This window comes from Galeopterus variegatus, unplaced genomic scaffold, assembly GCF_000696425.1.
Source record: "Galeopterus variegatus unplaced genomic scaffold, G_variegatus-3.0.2 Scaffold2594, whole genome shotgun sequence".
Taxonomy (NCBI): domain Eukaryota; kingdom Metazoa; phylum Chordata; class Mammalia; order Dermoptera; family Cynocephalidae; genus Galeopterus; species Galeopterus variegatus.
The window spans coordinates 191,417-212,199 of record NW_007728705.1 but is presented as its reverse complement, the minus strand read 5'-3'; the positions used below and the strand labels follow the sequence as shown (position 1 = coordinate 212,199).

At 41.0% G+C, this 20,783-nt stretch overlaps 1 protein-coding gene across 1 annotated transcript; it reads left to right on the top strand.

Annotated features, from left to right (window-relative positions):
- The first annotated feature begins 17,367 nt into the window (after window positions 1-17,367).
- Window positions 17,368-20,563, top strand: MGP (matrix Gla protein). The gene is made up of 4 exons (XM_008582376.1): window positions 17,368-17,447; window positions 18,833-18,865; window positions 19,697-19,772; window positions 20,182-20,563. The coding sequence occupies exons 1-4, from the start codon at window positions 17,387-17,389 to the stop codon at window positions 20,321-20,323; spliced, it is 312 nt and encodes a 103-aa protein (XP_008580598.1). The 5' UTR covers window positions 17,368-17,386; the 3' UTR covers window positions 20,324-20,563.
- The last annotated feature ends 220 nt before the right edge of the window (window positions 20,564-20,783 follow it).

Below are 20,783 nucleotides of genomic sequence, written 5' to 3'. Positions count from 1 at the left end.
AGAGTCATTATCACGAAGAGATGTTGAATTTTGTCAAATGCTTTTTCTGCATCTATTGATGTGATAACATAGTTTTTGTCCTTGGTTTCACTGAAGTGGTGTATCACATTTATTGATTCGCATATGTTGAATCATCCTTGCATCCCTGGGATGAATCTGTCTTGCTCATGATGTATAATCTTTTTGATGTGCTGTTGTATTCCATTTGCTAATATTTTGTTGAGCATTTTTGTGTCTATGTTCATCAGAGAAGTTAGCCTGTGGTTTTCTTTTTTTGTTGTATCTTTGTCTGTTTTTGGTATCAGGGTGATGCTGACCTCATAGAATGAGTTTGGGAGAATGGCTTCTTTTAATTTTTTGGAATAATTTGAAAAAAATTGGTATTAATTCCTTTTAAAGGTTTGGTAGAATTCAGCAGTGAAGCAATTTGGTCCTGGGTATTTCTTTGTTGGGAGACTGTGATTACTCCTTCAGTCTCATTGCTTGTTATTGGTCTGTTCAAGTTTTCTATTTCTTCTTTGTTCAGTCTTGGTAAGTTTTATGTGTCCAGAAATTTATCCATTTCCCCTAGGTTTTCAAATTTGTTGGCATATAGCTGTTCATAATAGTCTCTAATGATTCTTTGTATTTCTGTGGTACCTTTTTCATTTCTGATATTTGTCATTTGGGTCTTTGTTCTGCTTTTTTCAGTTAGTCTAGCTAATGGTTTATCTATTTTGTTTATCTTGTCAAAGAACCAACTTTTTATTTCATAGATCTTTTGTTTCATTTTTTGAATCTATATTTCATTTAATTCTGCTATGATCTTAATCATTTCCTTCCATATATTGATTTTGGGGTTAAATTGTTCTTGTTTTTCCAGGTCTTTGAGGTGTAATGTTAGGTTGTTTATTTGAAGTCTTTCTATTCTTTTATGTAAGCATTTATTACAATGAACTTCCCACTGCTTTTGCAGTGTCCCTGAAGTTTTGGTATAATGTCTTTAATTTTCATTAGCTTCAAGAAATGTTTTTATTTCCTGTTTAATTTCTTCTTTGACTGAAAGATTGTTTAGGGGCATGTTGTTTTATTTCCATGTATTTGTACAGTTTCTGAAATTTTGCTTGCTATTAATTTCTAGTTTAAATCCATTCTGGTCTGAAAACATACTTGAAATGATTTCAATTTTTTGAAAAACTTGTTGAAACTTGATATGTAACCTAACATGTGGTCTATCCTGGAGAATGTTCCATGTGCTGAGTACAGTTTCTGAAATTTTGCTTGCTATTAATTTCTAGTTTAAATCCATTCTGGTCTGAAAATATACTTGAAATGATTTCAATTTTTTGAAAAACTTGTTGAAACTTGATATGTAACCTAACATGTGGTCTATCCTGGAGAATGTTCCATGTGCTGTTGAAAAGAAAGTGTATTCCATAGCTGTTGGATGAAATGTTCTGTAGATGTCTGCTAAGTCCAACTGGTCCAAAGTGTTGTTTAAATCTTGTGTTTCTCTTTTGATTTATTGCCTAGATGATCTGTTAAATGTTGAGATGGGGTGTTAAGATTCCCAACTATTATTTTATTGGGGGTCTATCTCTCTCTTTAGATTCAATAGTGTGTGTTTTAAATATCTGGGTGCTTATATATTTAGGATTGCTATGTCCTCTTGCTGGATAGATCCCTTTATCACTGTATTATGACCTTCTTTGTCTCTTTTTACAGTTTTTTATTTAAAGTCTATTTTATCTGCTGCTAGAATAGCTACTCATTTATTTTTGGTTTCCATTTGCATGGTATATCTTTTTACATCTTTCCACTTTGAGTCTGTGTGAGACTTTACAGGTGAGGTAAATTTCATGTAGGCAGTATGTAGCTGGGTCTAGTTTTTTAATCTACTCAGCCAGTCTGTGACTTTTGCATGGGATTTCAATCCACTTACATTTAAGGTTGTTATTGACAGGTATTGTCTTACTCCTGGCATTTTATTGATTTTTGTATGGTTCTTTTAAATATCTTTGTTCCTTTCTTTCCCTTTCATTGTTCTCAGTGTTTGTTGGTTTTTTGAAGTGGTAAGATACAGTTCCTTCCTTTTTTCCATTTGCATATTTGCTCTACCAGTGGGTTTTTTGTTCTTTCTCATGTATTCATGGTGGCAATCATCATTTTTTGGAATCCAGATACAGGACTCTTGTAGTGCTGGTCATGTGGTGGTAAACTTCCACAGTTTTTATTTTTCTGGGAAATATACTATTTCTCCTTCATTTCTGAAGGATGGCCTGGGTGGGTATAGTATTCTTGAATGGCAGTTTTTTTCTTTTAGTACTTTACATGTATCATCCCATTCTCTCCTGGCCTGTAAGTTTTCTGCTGAGAAATGTGCTGTTAGTATAATGGGGACTCCCTTACAAGTGACTTGACACTTCTCTTTCGCTGTTTTTAGGATTCTTTCTTTGTCTTTGACTTTTGACAGTTTGACTACAATGAGGTTTGCCTGGTGAGGATCTTATTTGATTGAATATGACCGGGAACCTTTGAGACTCTTCTATCTGAGGCCGTATTTCTCCCAATACTCAGGAGGTCTTCTGCTACTATTTTGTTGGATGGGTTTTCAATGGCTTCTCCTTTCTCCTCCCATCTGAAAAACCCATAATTCAGATGTTTGTACACTTATGGTTTTCTGACAGCTCTTGTAGGTTTTTTTCAAATTTTTAATTCTTTTTTTTTTTTGGTCTGCCTGGGTTATTTCAGAAAGCCTGTCTTCAAGGTCAGAAATTCTTTCTTCTGTTTGCTCTAGCCTGTTGCTTAAGCTCTCTGTTATATTTTTTATTTCATTAAGTAAATCCTTTGGTTCGATGGTTCTGCTATGTTCTTTAAAAGGTTATTTATCTTTTTATAAAGTCCTCCTTTAGATCCTGGATTGTTTTCTTTTCATTTTGTGTATTTCATTAAGTAAATCCTTTGGTTCGATGGTTCTGCTATGTTCTTTAAAAGGTTATTTATTTTTTTATAAAGTCCTCCTTTAGATCCTGGATTGTTTTCTTTTCATTTTGTTCCCCCATAGGAATGCTGAGGCCCTCTATAGCTGTTCAGCTGGAGTACACACTCAGGGTGAGGCCTCTGTGGTTATGGACAGACATCTGTGACCCTAAGAGCATGACTAGAACACTCCAGATCTCTTCAGCTGAGGTGGGGCTAATCTGCACAAGGTCTTTGGGGCTCGTGGGCTGCTGTGCCTTCAAGAAAGATGCTAGATCACTCTGAAGCCCCCTTGCTGAGGCAGGCAGCCCTAGGTGGGCTCACTGGTGTTGCAGGCACATGTTGTGCCTGGGAGAGGCATGTAAGTTCTCCAGTACCTCTTCAATGCATTCTCCTTCTTTGTGGGAAACACAAGCAATGTTTCCTTCTAGCTGGCTATCTTCTGTAGTGGATTGTTTAGAGCAACTTCATTGAGCTTTTGTGATGTTCAAGAACTGCCCCGGGTTTGCAGATCAGCTCAGTTCAAAAACCATGTATGAGCACTTACTGTGTGCCAGATGATGTGTAAGGGACAACAAAAATTGTGAAACAGTCAATTTGTCATTTAGTAAGATGCAATGTGGCTTTTCCACTAGAGCAAAATTGCATCTGTTTTTCTTAGAAGAGAATTCTACAGGTAGTATATAATTAAAAAATAAAGGCATTTTCAGATATTGGCATAATACCATGATCACATTCAAGAAACTGTAAAGAAATCGATGCACTAAGGTTATCTAATACATGCTCCATATTCAGATCTCTCCAATTTGTCCCATTAATGTTCTTTTATACCTTTTTTTCCCTCCATTCAGGACTAGATCAAGGATCATTCACTTCATTTAGTTTAGTCTCTTTGAATTAAAAACATTTTCTTTGGAAGGCATCACAGAATGCAGGCTTCACAGGAAGCTTCCCTCCACCCACGTCTTCTCTCTCACCTTCAAACATCAAAGGCCTTCTGTCCTTACAACATCTCCTTAACCCTGCTGCTGCCCCAGCCATCATTTGTCTTCTTCCCTTCCCTTCTCTGGGCATTTCCCTGAGGGCACAGTGGACATCCCTTACCAGAATTTTCTCACTGACAGGTCTGCACACACAGGGCTGGCCCTAGAGACTGTTTATGTCTATCTCTGCAGTTCAGTGAGGAGCTGCCAGATGAACAACTGAGCTGACTTAAGCTACAGACTCACTTGTTAGATGATAATTCCTACTTTCCTCACAAAACTACTGATCTAAAATGAACATAACTTCCGGTCAAGATGGTGGAATAGACAGTCCCTAGCGTCACTGTCTCCCACAAATCAACCAATTTACAACTATAAGAAAGCAGCAACAGCCAAGCTGGGGATGCTAGAGCTCAGGGGAAGAGGAGGAGAGACCTATGGAGTGCATGAAGGTGGGAGAAGACATGATGAGAGAAAGAAAAAACCCCTCCAACCATTTCGAATCCCGGCCACTTCCAGGCTAGAGCTGCTGAGCACATGGAGAAGAAGCTAGCAAAAGCTGCACCTCTGCCTGTTGGATGAAGTTGCTTGGAGGTGGCAGGGGAGAAGAGGGCCTTGGTGGCCTCCAGGCCAGCAAGACCACTAATAGGGTTCCTGTGGACACACATAGAACCAAGGAGCCACAGACCCTGAAATAAAGGAGCCACTCAGAGGCCGGTGAGTCATTGCAAGGGACTGGAGCATGGCCCGTCCCATGGGAAGTGTTTGGAGCATGGGTGGTGGGGGAGATGGGCTCATCAGGGGAACACTGGGGCACAGCAAGGGCAGCTGATCTGTCCTGCAATCAGTGTAGGACCACTCAGAGGGGACTGGTCAGGAATATAGAATTGCATGGGGTGCAGTTTGATGAAAAGACTCAGGCCCAGACCAGTAGAAACACTGGTCTGGGCCTGAGTCTAGGCACCAGATTTCACTAGAACCAGAAGTACCTATAAAGTCAACCATTAAAACCTGAGCTGCACAAAAATTCTTCCCTAGGGAGCCAGCAGCAAAGCAGCAATTTAGCTCAACCACAGAGCTCAAGTGCTGGTCCTCACAGGACATTCCCCCACTTTAGAAGTAAACAAAGGACAGCAAATTAGTTCCAGTGCAGAGTTTGAGTGGTAGGAACAGCAAATAATCCAAAACAGAACTGAACGAAAAGACAAAGTACCCACAATGAGAGACAAAGTTAGATATTAACTAGTAAAGGTCTCATTTCACCAAAGAACCCCTATAACACCTAGAAGGACTGGAAGTCCCCTAGGATACCAAACCAGAAATGGAGGAAGTTAAGGGGCCTCAACCATCCTCCCAATACCTGCAACCAGTCCTGAGGGTTGGGGGGTTGAGGGCCTTTGCCCCCCCCAACAAGCACAACCACCCCAATGATGACCACTGAGCTGCTGCAGGAAGTGCCCCAGGCTCTCTTGAGCTGGGGTAGTGGGGTGCTGAGAGCTTTGGTCATGCCCCCCCAACATGAGCAACCAGCCCAGTGACAACCACCAAGTTGCGGCAGGAAGTGACCCAGGCTCTCCCAAGCTGGGGCAGTGGGGGGCCAAGGGCCTTGGTCATATCCCCCCAACACAAACAATCAACCCAGTGACAATTACCAAACCACCCCAGGAAGTGCCCCCAGGCTCTCCCGAGTTGGGGCAGTGGGGGACCCCAGGCCTCAGCCACACACCCCCGGCATGAGCAGCCAGCCCAGCAATGACCACTGAGCCACAACAGGAAGCACCCTGGGCTCTCCTGAGTCTGGGGAGTCGGGGGCCAAGGGCCTTGGCCATGTCCCCCCAACACAAGCAACCAGCCCAGGAATGACCACTGAGCCACTTCAGGAAGTGCCATGGGCTCTCCTGAGCCAAGGTGGTGGGGGGCCTCAGGCCTTGGCTACACCTCCCCACACCCATAGCCAGTCCAGCAATGATCACCAAGCCACAGCAAGAAGGGCTCCGGGTTCCTGAGCTGGGGAGGTGAGAGGCAAGGGTTTTTGCCACACACCCCTGACATCTGCACCTAGCCCAGCAATGACCAAGCTACTGCTGGAAGCCCCTTGGTCTCCCCTGTGAGAATGTGGGGGGTGCCACGGGCCTCAATCCTCCCCCTCCTCCTTCCTTCTTCTTCCATCCCATTTCCTTCCCCTTTCCCTTCTCCCCTTCCCTCCCAACTGTTCCACAACGACATCGTAAAATGTAAAAAAAAAATATTAATAAAATACAATAAAACAAAAATAAAAATAAAATAAATAAAATAGTGCTAAGGGAGTTTTTAAAGGGAGGAGAAATAACAGCCAGTTTGGAAGCTTAAGTAAAACATCATGTAGCAGATGGTATTTGAGCTAAGTCTTAAATGATGCCCAAGGTTGCTATATACAGAGAAGGGAAAGCAGAAAAAGAGAGGATGCCATAAAATGAGCAGAGGTGTGACAGCAAACACTGAAGGACAGCTTAGCAGCAAGCTGCTCAGTTAGGCTAGCCGATTGGTTTCATGAAGGGATATAGTGAAAGATTTACGGGAAAGACAACTGGGGATAGAAGGAAGGGAATTAGGGGGTGTGAGTGAGAAACTGGTAAAGGGCCAAAAAAATAATTACATTGTATAATGTTGAATATACTAATTATCCTGATTTGAGCATTGTATATTGCACACAGGTATTGAAACTCGTTGCTGTACCCCACAGATGTGTACGATCAATTGTATTTCAATAAAAAAGAAATTGTGCTTAACAACAACAACAAAAAAAAGTAAGGGAACTAACACTTAATGAGCACCTGCAATGTTGCAGACACTTGCTGGGTACTGTAAAAGGATTATCTCATTAAATCTTTACAATTTATGAAACAATTGTCACCACTCACATGTCACAATGAGGAAGTGACTTATCCAGGATCACATAGCTAGTTTGAAATAATAATAATAATAATAATAATAGTTGCTAATTTCATGGAACATTTACTATATGCCAGCATTGGTTTAGGAAGATCCTCACATGCATTATCTCATTTAATCCCCACTACAACTCTAAGCTACTTTCTATTATCACCCCCATTTCATCAGATGAAGAAAATAAGGATTAGAGAGATGGCAGAGACCACCAGTAAGCGACAGATGGAGCAGAATTCATTCTGGGACCTGTTGACTCCAAAGCCCATGCTCTTTTCCACTTTCTCATTATGCCACCAGAGAATTTGGGATACATGTAAGAGGGATATTGGCTTAATCTAGTGAGCAGCGAGATTCTGTTGTGTGTTTTAAAGATGAGTACGATTCCAAGGCGAAGCTCAAAGAACTCGCAGCCTGGTGGAGGGAAAAGACAGGCATGAGCTTGTGTCTGGCTCTGTTCTTACTAACCCCACACCCCGCCCATATCCACTTCACCTGCCCTTCTATGGATGTCTCAGAATAGACCAGGACAAAAAATTACATTACATTTGGTTACCTTCAGTTTATCTTTCCTTCCTTTCGATCCCACTTTTAATCACATTTATTTATCTCCTACAATAGGCAGAGGAAGAATTCCAGTGAAGCTCCTTTCATTCTTTCAAGAAAATAAAGTCTTTCAAAATTCCATCGTGGCAGGAAATAAATAACATGGGATTGTGAGGAAACAGGAAACACAGAGAATGATAAATTAGAAGAATCAGAATCAAAGGCAAGGCCACCGAGACACAGACAAACGCTGATTACAGGACTGCTGAAACAAACGCCAGCAGGCAGGGCGGAAATAGATTTCCACCGGTCAGCCCAACCCACACTTCACTGCATTTTTTCCCATCACAATTCCATCAGGGAGAAATCAGATGTGGAAATAATCTCCTATTTCACAGCTTGTTCACTTCTTAGCTTGATCAGCAAAGGCACTCTCTGCACCACGGTCTCCCTAACGTTAACTTGGACATTTTTCTTTTGTGTCCTCTCTAAACTCTCTTTTCTGAATCTCATTCCATTTCGAGGGTTTGCATAGACTAGATGATGAAACAAGGGAGAGGAATTGCAGAGTTTCAGATCTCTTCCACGAGATTTGTCTCTCACTGTCCAAACCCTGGCTGAGAAGTTTGTCTTTCTTGTCCTAGGGATTTCAAAGCATATCAATACCTAACTCGAATGAATGAAGTTATTTGACTACTACTAGGAAATAAGAGCAGACAGGGTCTACTGGCAGGCAGTAATTTGATTGAAGCTTTTGCAAGGCATCTTGTTAGTGGTTTGCAGGCATAGGTGTGGCCATCCAACCACCAACCAGCCCTGGAAGCACCACTCACAAAACTACCACCAGATTTTCTTCTAGCTGTAGAACAGAGTGTTCCTTCAAACCCTGGATTACATAATAATATCTCTATCTTGTTTATCCATTTCAAAGATGAAATAATTTGGAAGCAAAAAATTATCGAAGTCTATTTCAACTTTTCTGTTTAAAAAGATAAATGATTTACTCGACAGTCACCAGGCCATTAAGTGGCAGTGTCAGAAATAAACTGAGCTTTAGCCAGTTCCCCTTGGACAAAGCCTAGCAGCATTCCCTTTGCATTTCCTCCTCTGTTCTGATTATCACCAGTAATCAATTGCACAGCTATTGGGAAAAAAACAGGAGTAACACTAAGCCAATGGGGTTGAACCAACCTTTTTTGAAATAAGTTTGTGTGTGTGTATGTGTGTGCACCTGCGTGCGTGCGCATTTGTGCTCCCTGGTATTACATGCCAGTCATTAAGCTAGGAGCTCTGCATGTATTGTCTTATTTAATCCATCCAACAGTCCTCAGAGTTGGGTTTTATAATCCCTAATTATATCACTGAGAAATGTGAGGCTGAGGAGTTTAAAATAATATGTTGAACCTCACACATGGAGTAAGGGGCAGAGCTAGGATTCAGATCTAGGCTTTCTTATTCCAAAAACCACATCCCTCAGGAGAAAGGTTAATTTTGCTCTCTACAGAGCCTATCTTCAGAGTCCGATCTAGGTTGTGTGATTGTGTGTCTGAGGAGGCATCAAAAGTATGGAGGGAATACCACGATGGAGTGAAGGTGGGGTGCTCACTGCCTCCCTCTTTTGTTGATTTGTTGGTTTGTTTTGAGAGAGCAATAGAAGGGCAGGTGAAACGCATACAAGCTGGTGTGCAGAAGGAATTTGGTAAATACACTTCATGCAGCTTCCACATTTTCTTCGAGTTAATCTATTACCTAAACTTAAAATCACCTTAAGAAAGATATGAATTTTCATTTAAAGGAAGTACCCTTAGGTTAGACGCAGAGTTCATTCAGATACATTCCTCCAACTGAAGATTTCAAAGAAGAGTATATTTTTATTTCTTCTGACAACTTTAAGAGTTGCCGTTTTTAACTTCCTTTAATAACTAATGTTATCGTTATTATGTTTACTTACATTTTTTCTTGAATTTCTCTTTGTTCTTTAAAGTGTTATTTCTATCCTCCCTAAAACTTCTCACAACTATACTTGTGCTTTTGAGCTCTTGTGTACTGTGACTTGGTGAACGAAGCTGTCACCCTCTCTCTTCCCATATGTCCTCTCAAATGATAGACGTGCTCCTGCTCTGCTTCTGTCTCACTCAGAGACAGCCTGTCATCCCCCTCACAGCCCACCTCCTTGCCAGTCCTACCTTTAAGACACCTACTTCTGCCAGTCACCAATATCTGCTTTTATTCCTACAAATTACTTGGCTCCTTTTCTTGGTGTTGTAAATTTCCTGACTATAGGAAGGAGCATTTTTATTTTTGCGACTTGGGGTAATGATAGGAACTGTAAGGATATGGTAGAGTGCAGGATACCAGTAGAGCAGATATAAAAAGGCACCTTCCTCTCCAGCAAAGGCCATGGTCTCGTGGGAGAAATTCCCCGGGCTTTATCTTCATCACACTTCACCCAGAAAATGCAACCAGAGTCTGATGAGTAAACCACCAGCCTTTTCTAACTTCATCTCCAGCCAAGACTGGACACCTAGAACCTGCTCTCTATTTTGCTTTGAGTTAAAGGAGCATTTTACAAATTGAGACTAGATTTTCATTTTTGCTGGGGATCTGAGTAACTGGAGAGATTGACTTTGTAGGCACTAGGAGACAGCATTCTTAATATACCCAGCCAGAGGCAGTGTCAGAGGACAGCCAGCAAACACGAGTGTTCAGAGACTGGGATGAGACTTGGTGATTCCTGAAGTAAGCTAAAACGTTTTAGAAAGTAATATATTTGAGTTGGAGCTTGTTTAGGTAGATAATTTAGTGTGCAGATACTAGACAAATGGGGTCTTAGGTTCCAATACTAAATTTATTCCTTTCCCTATTTTTGTTAGTCATTTAACTTTCTGGGCTGAAGTGGCAGTATGTAAATCTTTAATTCCTATTGTCGTATTTTAAAGGACACTGAAGGAATTATTATTCTAAATATGTACAAGGAAGGGTCTTCAATGAGGCCATGGAAGGATTCGTATTGTCTTATAATTCAGTTTTTCCACTAAGTTTTTGAAGTACACTTGTATATCTTTGTGTGATTTTGTCTTTAGCTCTGAAACTGGGGATTCAAGGAACTCTGTAGACATAATCAAAAAATTATGTAAGCAGGTGTCAGATCCCTGGGGAGTACTGCATTGTTGTATCAGTGATTGAAACCATATTGACATCGAACAGCCCAGTGTTTGAATCCTGCCTTTGCCATTCAGCAGCTGTGTGATCGTGGATAAACTATTTAACATCTTTGAGCCTCTATTTTCTTACGTATAATTTGTGGGTAATTATAGTCAATTTATAGGATTATTATTCATAACACAATGAATAAAAAGTGATTATCAGAATACCTAGTATATAACAAGTACTTGACATATGATAATATTACTTGGACAGTTGTATAACTTTTATCTTATATTTGCTATTTTACTTAAAAATTAAACCTTTTAATAAGAAGGAAAAAGGTGAAGAAAATAATCTATGCAGGAAGAAAAAAAAAATCACAGCTGTTCCCTACCAGGAGCTCCATTTATTTAACATTTGGGTTTTTCCATCTTTCACCAGAAGTTTTTGCCCATAATTTCCCAGATGCCCCTCCCATGCCTGAGTTTGACAAACCCTTATTTTTATTTAGCTCAGCTAAGACAAATTAAGAAATAAGAAATTCTATGCCTGGGAAGTTAGGTCAATTAAGAAATATGAGACGTAGAATCCATTCAAGGGGCTTCCCCAAAAAGAATAGAACTAAGAGGTTGGCACTGTCCCGTGAAGTTGGCTGGTCACTGTCTCTCCTTTCCCTGTCCTTTGATGTCCTAGAAGTGACTTTTGTTCATACCTTCAGGGTTGCTGCTTCCTAACCCTTCTCTCATTTGCCTTTTTCCTTTACTGGCAAGGGTAAGGTTTTAGTGCTGCCAGTAAAAAAAAAAAAAAATCATAAAACAATAAAACAAACATTCTGTAAATAAAGCTGGATCTCACGGAACAACAACAACAAAAAATCTGACTGCAGCCAGGAAAATTTCTCAAAAAGACAAAATTCCCAGCCATCTGAAAAAGAGACAGGGAAAGGATAAGAAAGGAGAGGGAGAGGAGGGGGTAGATTTGGTAGGGAAATAGGGCCGGCCCCGTGATGCACTTGGGAGAGTGCAGCGCTTGGGAGCGCAGCGGCCCTCCCGCCGCGGGTTCGGATCCTATATAAGGATGGCCAGTGTGCTCAGCGCAATGAGGGTGATGCCACACCAAGGGTTGCGTTCCCCTTGCCGGTCATGAAAAAAGACAAAAAAAAAAAAAAGAATTGGTAGGGAAATATATTCACCTTATTATTACTGTGCCATTATTTTAGTCACAGGAATACTATAGAAAAGGATGCTCATAGTATATCCTCCAGCAAATATGTGTGCTTTTCTGAGATATTTCTCTCCACAGTAATTGCGGGGAGCTCTGCCAACCTTCCCTCCTTTCCTTTCTCTCCCTCAGTTCACAATCGTCTGAGCTTGCTGTCAGTGCTTTTTTCAATGCTCTGGAAACAGAGCTGCTCCTGAGTGCCCATAAAAAATGTCAGCCCAATGAGAAAAAAACATATCACTAAGTTTTTGCTAAGGCCAGTTGGCTGCCTGAACACATTTTTTAATAAGAGGAAGCACTAATTAAATCTGTGTTCTAAGAGCTCACTTGATGCATGAAGGCAGGACCCATATCTATATTTCTCCACTTATTTCCAGCCTAGAGTTGGCACACAGTAGATGCTCAATACATTTGCCAGATGGATGGATGGATGGATGGATGGACGGATGGACGGACGGATGGACGGACGGACGGATGGATGGATGGATGGATGGATGGATGGATGGATGGATGGATGGAAGGACGGACGGATGGACGGACGGATGGATGGATGGATGGATGGATGGACGGACGGACGGATGGACGGACGGACGGATGGACGGATGGACATATGGATTGATGGTTGGATGGATGGATGGATGGATGGATGGTTGGATGGATGGATGGAAGAATGCCTAAAACCATGAGGTTACTTTAGAGTCTGGAGGGTGTGGTCATGATTCTCTTTTTCTCCTGAGAGCAGGTGGAATAGGAGATCTTGTACTGTTCTATGACTTCTGCTGCCTGGGATACTGCATTACTAATCTCATGTGAGAAGATGCCAGCACAGTTTGAAAAATTGGCAATTAAGTCACTGGCTCATACCCTTCTCGTCACTTCTGGGAGTGTCTTCAAATATCCTCTCCACTAAATAACACTTTTCTTTAGTTAAGGAAAACTATCTATAGAAGTGTCTTTCATGATTGTCTAAAACCCAAAGATAAGCTGGAGTTTCATGCGATCTAGTTTTTACAAGATATTTCAACTAAGAAAATGCAAATTAGCACCAAAATTAATTTTAAAAATTTCAGTATTTTCTGGCAATTCTCAAAGTTTTACAATCTCAAACAATCCTGTTCATAATGAAAGGAACTCTTATTTGTCTTTTCCCATGTCCCACTTTTAATATGTCTCGCATCCTACAGCTGCCTCAGTTTTTCTCTCTACAATTCAATCTTGACCTAAAACTCATCCAGCAAGTGAAATCTGCAAGGCTCTTCTCATTTCTCCCTTTCCTCTTTTTTTTCTATTTCATTTTTTTCTTCTCTCTTCTCTCAGATGAGTCAGTCTTGGCCTTTCTCAATGCAAAGGCCTCATCCCTGCTTGATGAGCTACTCCAAGTCCTCTTCATAAAAACGTGAGTGGAGTGGACATCTACATAATTGTCTTTGAGACAATCTCTTCTCTCAGATGAGTCAGTCTTGGCCTTTCTCAATGCAAAGGCCTCATCCCTGCTTGAGCTACTCCAAGTCCTCTTCATAAAAACGTGAGTGGAGTGGACATCTACATAATTGTCTTTGAGACAAGAAAAGGTAAGAGAAAAGAGAAAAGGAAGAGCTCTGAATTCTCACACATGTTGATAGTTTTATGGGTCACATGTAAATGAGATTTAGCATAGAAGAATCCAGGAACAGACGGAGAGCAGTGGACAGGGAAGATGAAGGACCATTGAAAGGCTGCTCCCAAAAGAAAATGTTAGTCTTACAAAAACCAAGATGATAAAGAGAAATGCTTAAATGTTTAGGGAATCCAGTGGAAGCAGTGATAAAAACTACTTGTAATAAAAGGTAAAGCTTAAGTTGGAAAGAGAAGTATGAGATTTTCAAGTCTGGTCTCAGAGAGTGTAAAAATAAACAAACAGTCATGATGTCAGGAGGCTAAAAGAGTGCAGTTGCCATTTGACAAAAGGAATGAAGCAAAAGACACCACCTAGTTTTTCATCATGACTCCTTGAAATAAACCGGTATTGAAAAGTACGCCCGCCCGCTCCCATCCCAACCCTTTTCCTGTTCTAGCCCAAGAGTCAGAAGTCCTGAGGTTATAGATCTTCTACAATCTGTTGCTCTGAAACAAGTCAGTTTATCTGCAGAGAAAACTCTTGTATATCCAAGCAACAGAGACACAACTGGCAGAAAAGGTTTTCTGATTTCCCTAGAAGAAAAAGTAAAGAGCTTGTGTTAGTGCATTTCTTTGCTTTTAACAAAATACCTGGAACTGGGTAATTTATAAGAAAATGGAATTTTTTGCTTACAGTTTCTGAGGCTGGGAAGTCCAGCGAACACACCTGGTGAAGGCCTTCCTTGGTGGTGGCTTCTGGGACACAGGGTATCACATGAAATGGAAGAGGCAGAGAGAGACTCTCTTATGCTCTCCTTTTAAAACCCTCAGAATCACAGCCATGATCACCACTATTAATCCATTCATTATGGCATGGTCCTCCGAATCTAATCACCTCTTCAAGGCCCCACCTTTTGATTACCATAGGAGGATTTCCCACCCTCAACAGTTACAGGGGAGATTAAGCTTCAATACATAAAACATGGGGGACAAAATTTAATCCATATCATTCCACCCATGGCCCCAAAAGTTTATGTCCTTCTCACAGGTAAATACATTCATTCTATCCCCAAAGTCTTAACTTGTTTCAACTCAAAAGTTCAAGGTTCAAAGTCCCATTTGTGAAATCAATACAAGTTATCTACTTCCAGGATAGAATGGTGGTACAAGCATTGGGTATCTATTCCAATTCAAAAAGGGAGATATAGGCCAAAAAAAGGGGTAACAGGTCCTAAGCAAGTCTGAAACCCATCAGGGTAGGCATTAAATCTCAAAGCTGGCAAATCATGTACCCTGACTTACATTCAATGTCTTCTGCAGGCTGGTGCAGGGGCTGGGTCCCAAAGTCCTTGGGCAGCTCTGCTTCTATGGCTTTCCTGGTCTCCTGCCACACTTTAGCTCTCTCAGGCTGGTGTAGCATGCTGGTAGCTCTATAGTTCTGGGGTCTCCATGGTGGTCCCACTTTCACTGCTCCACTAGACATGGCACTGATGAGGTTTCTCTGGTGCAACTCTGACCCCACATTTCCACTCGGCATTGCTCTAGCAAAGGTTCCATGTGGTGATTCTGCCCCAGGCAGAAATCTCTTCCTGGGCCCCATTCTGTGAGCCTGCAGACCTAATACCACATGGACACCACCAAGGCTTCTGGCTTGCATTTTCCAAAGCTGTAGGTCTAGCCTCACCTGGAGCTGATTTAGCCACAGCTGGAGCAGCCAAAGTAGCTGGGGTACTGGTGCTAGAAGCAGCTTCCCGAGGTGGCCCTGGGCAGCAAGCCCATGAAGGGCTCCTTGGGCCTGTTCCCTGAGACCATTCTGTTTCTCTAGGCCTCTGGGCCTCGATGGAAGGGACAGCCTCAAAGATCTTTGAAATGCCTTCAAGATCATTTTTCCCTTTTCTTGATGATCCCTTTCTTCCATACTAATCTCCTAAGCAAACTGCCACTGGGCTGCACCATTGAATTTTTCTCCTGAAAATGCTCTCTGCTTCTCTACTACATGTCCAAGCTGCAAATTATCCAAATCTTTATGCTCTTCTTCTCTTTTAGTCATAAATTCTGGCATTATGTCAGGCTTTTGCTGCCATAATTTAGTGTAGGCAGTAGCAAGTAGCCATCCTGAATGTTTTGCTGTTTAGAAATTTCTTCCACCAAACACCCTGGGTCAAGTACCTTGAAGTTACATGGTCCATAAAACTTTGAACATGGACACAATGCAGCCAAGTTCCTTGCCAGTTCATAGCAAGTGTAATCTTTGCCCCAGTTTCCAATAAGTCCGTTCTCATCTGAGACCTCCTTAGAATGGTCTTTACAGTCCATATTTGTATCAGCATTCTGGTCACCACTATTTAACCATTCTCTAAGACATTCCAGACTCTCCTCACCAGCATCTAAGCTTTTCCTAGTCTGTTCCTCCAAATTCTAGCTTCTCAGCACCCAGTTCCAAAGCTGCTTCCACATTTTGAAGTATTTGTTATAAGTAACACCCCACTTCTCTGGTACCAATTTTCTGTATTAGTCCATTTCTGTTGCTTATAACAAAAATACTTGAAGCCAGGTAATTTATAAAGAAACTATATTTATTGCTTATAGTTTCTGAGGCTGGGAAGTCTAAAGTCCAGGGAACACATCTGGTGAAGGCCTTCCTTTGTGGTGGCCTCAGTGACACAGGGTATCACATTGCAAGATGGAAGAAGCAGAGAGAGAGAGACTCTCATGCGCTCTTTTCCTAAAACCCTCAGAACCTACCCATGACCACCATTACTAATCCATTAATTAGGGCATGGTCTTCAGAATCTAACCACCTCTTCAAGGCCCTATCTTTCAATTACCATTAATAGGATTTCCTACCCTCAATAGTTACAGTGGGGATTAAGGTTCAATACATAAAACATGGGGGACACAATTTAATCCTTATCAGAGCTTTCTCTACAAGATAACCAGAGGCACCAAATTGAAATCTTCCTGTTAGAGAAGAAAAAGTACCTGTGGGCCTGCGGGTAGAGTGGAAGTGCATGTCTGTGAAAACCTGTATTTGAGGATTCCTTACAGCTAAGGAGCAAAATGAATAGTAAGTCGCTATCACTTACCTCCTTAAGGATGTGTCTTGTTGTCTGCAGATCCCCCACTGCACAGCACCTTTCTTCCCATCTGCCACTCTCTAAAAGCCTGTTGAATCAGTTAATTATCAAGACAATGCCCTCAGAAAAATGAGAGATGTGTACCCTCTTAACTCTTGCTGCAATTTCGGTCAATGATAACCAGCCTAAGAGATCATGAGGGCACAGGTTTTTATTAATGCCACAAAACTGGATGGACAGGTTACAACAGAGCCAGTTGAGGACACAGAAACTCTTGGGTTACTGGACATCTCTATCTTGCTGAGCCCTCGGAAAAATGAAAAAGGCGCCTATCACCAGGCAAATGCCTGGCTGCTGTGGGATTGCTAGCTCAGCTCTACTGAGGCTATGTCTAAATTACAGCCATCAAAGGAAATGAAGTCCTTTTCCCCCAGAACCTCTCCTCAACCCATCAGGGGAGTGAGAACACTACTGCTCAGTGTGTGGACCAAACCTAAAAGGCTCGTGGTTAGGGCCAGGAGGGTAGATCAGAGAAGGAATCAGAAAAGCAAACAGATGTTCATGGCAACTCCCTTCTCTGTGGACCTTTGCCCAGGTCTGGCCCCAAACATGGAGTGGCCACAACTTCTGTACCAGGGCAGCAACCTTCCGTAGCACAGTCAGGCCCAGGAGAGAGGGAAAACTGCCCGCCCAGAGTAGATAATATCTGGAAGAAATGAATATTTGGGAAAATTCCCAGTGTTAGTTTAGTGCCAACGCTTCCCCACCTTCTCCAGCCCCCTCCCACGGGTTCCTCCCCTTCCAGCTGCTCTAGTTCTTATAAAAACCTCCCAGCCTTTCACTAGCAGCCTGTAGGAGCCTCTTTCCCTCCTGCTGCTGCAGCCGGCACTGAGGCCGCCCCACCAACGCACGGACCGCAGGACGACAGAGACCATGAAGAGCCTGCTCCTTCTCACCGTCCTGGCTGCCTTGGTGGTGGCGACTTTGTGTTATGGTGAGAAACCTTTCTCCCTGCCATTTCTCTGTTTTTTCTTCTCTGCGTCTGACTTCACTTTATTTTCATTCTTTCTCTCCCTCTTTTCTTCCCCCTTTCTCTGTTATAATCTTACAGCACCATTAATTTAACATTTCCCAGTCTCCATGGACATAGATCTGTTCCATCAAGTCTGTTTTATATCCTAAATATCTAGATTCTTGTATGCAACTTAACAGGCAATTTCTTTCAGTGGTAAGTCTCTGTATACCTAGAAAATTAGATATTTGAGAAAGAAGATATCAAATTCCTAGCCCCTGCATTCTCATTTTTAAGGATGTTTATTTTTCAGTGTCAATGGGTTAAGGATATTGGTTGAATCACTTACCTTTAAGAAAATCAGTTTTCATGTATAGTGTTAAGTATAGCCCTTTCTAGGAATAAGACAATATCATGAACTTACTACATTTGTTTAGTAAATTAATTTTAAAATAAAGTTTTACGTTTAAAGAATTTTAGAAAAAAAAAATGATTTTATACCTTTCATTGTCAAAAATAAGTTGTTCCTGGCTTCTATATGTTGTTGAATGTATCTGTTTGTCCAAAGTTCATAAAGAAATTTAAAGCAACATTAATTATATAATTCAGCCTATGCTTCAATTATCTAGATATTTGAGTTGCTTTTAAGCTTAAATTACATGAACAGCCATAAGTATTATGCTTCTCACTTGAAATTATTCACACATTTTTGCCATCAGAGGATTTGATTTCTTCACCTTATTTTTAACTTTTCAAGCAAATTCACTTGCCTGAAAATATAAACCTCTTATTCTCCAATTTACCTGCTATGCTCAGGAGAGTGGTAGAAAGAGGAAAACTTGCTCTGGCATTGTTCCAGTTCTCTCTCTGAACTGGCATTGTGCCCAGTGTGAGTTTTCAGCTGGAGCCAGTGGTTTCTGTGGCTGCCAATTTAACATGGGTTCTTAAGAGGCTTTCTGAACCCTCTTAGAAACCCATCCTGGTAAAGCCCAGCTGAGCAACTGCCCCAGAGTTCTCCTGCCTGGAGAAACCTGGCTGTTTTCTAGATCCTTCTGTACCTTCCTTGAACTTATCCTCAAACAGGTCCTGAACAAATCAGAAGCCCTCAAAGCCGTTGGGGAATTTTAGCTAAGACTTGTCACTATCTCCCACAACATTCGATAAACTAAAATGTAGAGATATTCACAGCGAGGACAGTGATGGAGAAAGAACTCATAAATCATAAATTCCTGACATTTGTAATAAGAATGTTGCTAAATAGATTCTTCACATCTTTTTGACTCTTCCTCTCCTTCCATTGCTATATTTAGACAATTGCAGCATGTGATAAATAACAATATAATGAATCTTTTTTATTTTAATTCCAGAATCTCATGAAAGCATGGAATCCTATGAAATTTGTAAGTGAATATTTGACTTCTTTATTTTACTGTCTTGCATTAAAGAACCTCTCCCTACTTTTGAATAAATAAAATGAGAAGACATATAACAGGGAGGAAAAACAGGGCCTTTTATGGAAAACTAAAGTAAATTTAAAAATGCAATGACTATAAAAATTGCCAAATGAGCAATTTTTTAAGCCTGAAGTAGTGTGATATGACATTTAAACTACATTCAACATACTTAGAAGCCATAAAATCCTGTTTGGAAATTTTAAGTTGGCACCACATCGGTCACACAGATGGAAAATGAGGAGTAATGAGAAATGGCAAAGTACAGAATTGGCAGCTGAGTCGGCTGGGACACCGCAGGCGTCATCATTAAGTTGACCACTGTCGAATACCCACACTTGCAACGACTGAATACAGGAAGAAGTAGCACATCACCATCATTTTCAATTTAGCTATTATTTGTATAATGTTTGAACTGTTCACTTACTGGTGATCTAGAGTTATGTTTTACAAGTCCTCAGGACAGAGAGAATTTCTCATCAAAGGAATGCAAAACGCACCGAATAGGACTACCAAAATTAGGAAAGGCAAAGTGACTGCCCAAAAGCCAAACAAAAATTGCCGTGGCTATGTGACAAGTCTGTGGGACACAAAGATGGGTTATTGATATCTTTTAATCAGGCACTTTATGAAATCTGCTTCATATTCCTCTTATTTTGCAGATCTCTGATTACATGAAATATATGAATTAACGAGCTTAGAATATATTTGTCAGGCAATATTCATGGAAATAATTTCAGCTACTGTTTTCCTAAAACTGCATTTATTTTCTGTTTTGAGATCCCTTCACAAACAGAAGAAATGCTAATACCTTCTTATACCCGCAGCAGAGATGGAGAGCAAAGGCACAAGAGAGGTGAGTAATAGCACGTGCTCAGGGAGGTCATTTTTCCCAGTGTCGCATCACACATCTGAGTGGAGTAAGAAACAGGTTTTTTGAAATCTTATGTATTATTTCTGATCATGTCTTAAAATCAAAGAATTTTAAAACAGCATACAGAAAACAACTGAACCTTTGGAAGACTATTTGTGAAAGACCTGGAAAGGAAGGAGAAGAAGGAAGGAAAAAGGGACAGAAAGAAAACATCTATTTTCATTAAAAAACAAAGTCCCCTTTTCCATCTTTTCTCCCTGTTTTTCAAATAGCTCTTCCTATTGGGGGGTAGGGTTGGGGATATTTTCTTATACTTTTCCTTTTTCTTATTTCTCCACTGTCTATGCTTCTGAATTTTGGTTTTTTTTTTTTTTTTTTTTTTACTTTCTAGAATCCGAGAACGCTCCAAGCCTGTCTATGAGATCAACAGGGAAGCCTGTGATGACTACAAACTTTGCGAACGCTATGCCATGGTTTATGGATACAACGCTGCCTATGATCGCTATTTCAGGCAGCGCCGAGGAGCCAAATGAGATTGGAAAAAAATTGTATTTTCCTGGAGGCTAGTGCCTGGTTTTGTACCCCCTTGCGGTAGCGTAACTAAAACATGTAGATACATACACAATGCTTGGTTCCTACATAGTCTCTTGTCTGGCTGCACCTCTCTTTCCTGTCCCCAGATTGATAAGTGACAAACATGCATTGCAGTGTAGGTCAACGGGGAGTTAAGGTGTGTAATTATTACGTAATAAACTTCTGGTTTCATACTTTCATTTTGTGAATCTGATTTCTTCTGGGAAAATACGGAGATATTTAAACCATGGCCCACCTAACAAAGAATAGGAGATTCTGTTAATCTCAAGTCTAGGGTTTGGAAGTACAACTACATAGAAAGAGTGTACCTCACCCAGGAACTCACCCAGCCATAATTTGTCTAGGGACTTTCTATGCTGGTATCTGTGAATGATTGCTCCCTATTATGTGTTTTAATAA

Excerpts from the sequence above, each read along its gene's own strand:
- MGP (XM_008582376.1), top strand. The coding sequence starts at position 17,387 with ATGAAGAGCCTGCTCCTTCTCACCGTCCTGGCTGCCTTGGTGGTGGCG. Across the intron at positions 17,448-18,832 it reads GGTGGCGACTTTGTGTTATG|AATCTCATGAAAGCATGGAA; the intron begins GTGAGAAACCTT and ends TTTTAATTCCAG. Across the intron at positions 19,773-20,181 it reads AGAGCAAAGGCACAAGAGAG|AATCCGAGAACGCTCCAAGC; the intron begins GTGAGTAATAGC and ends TTTACTTTCTAG.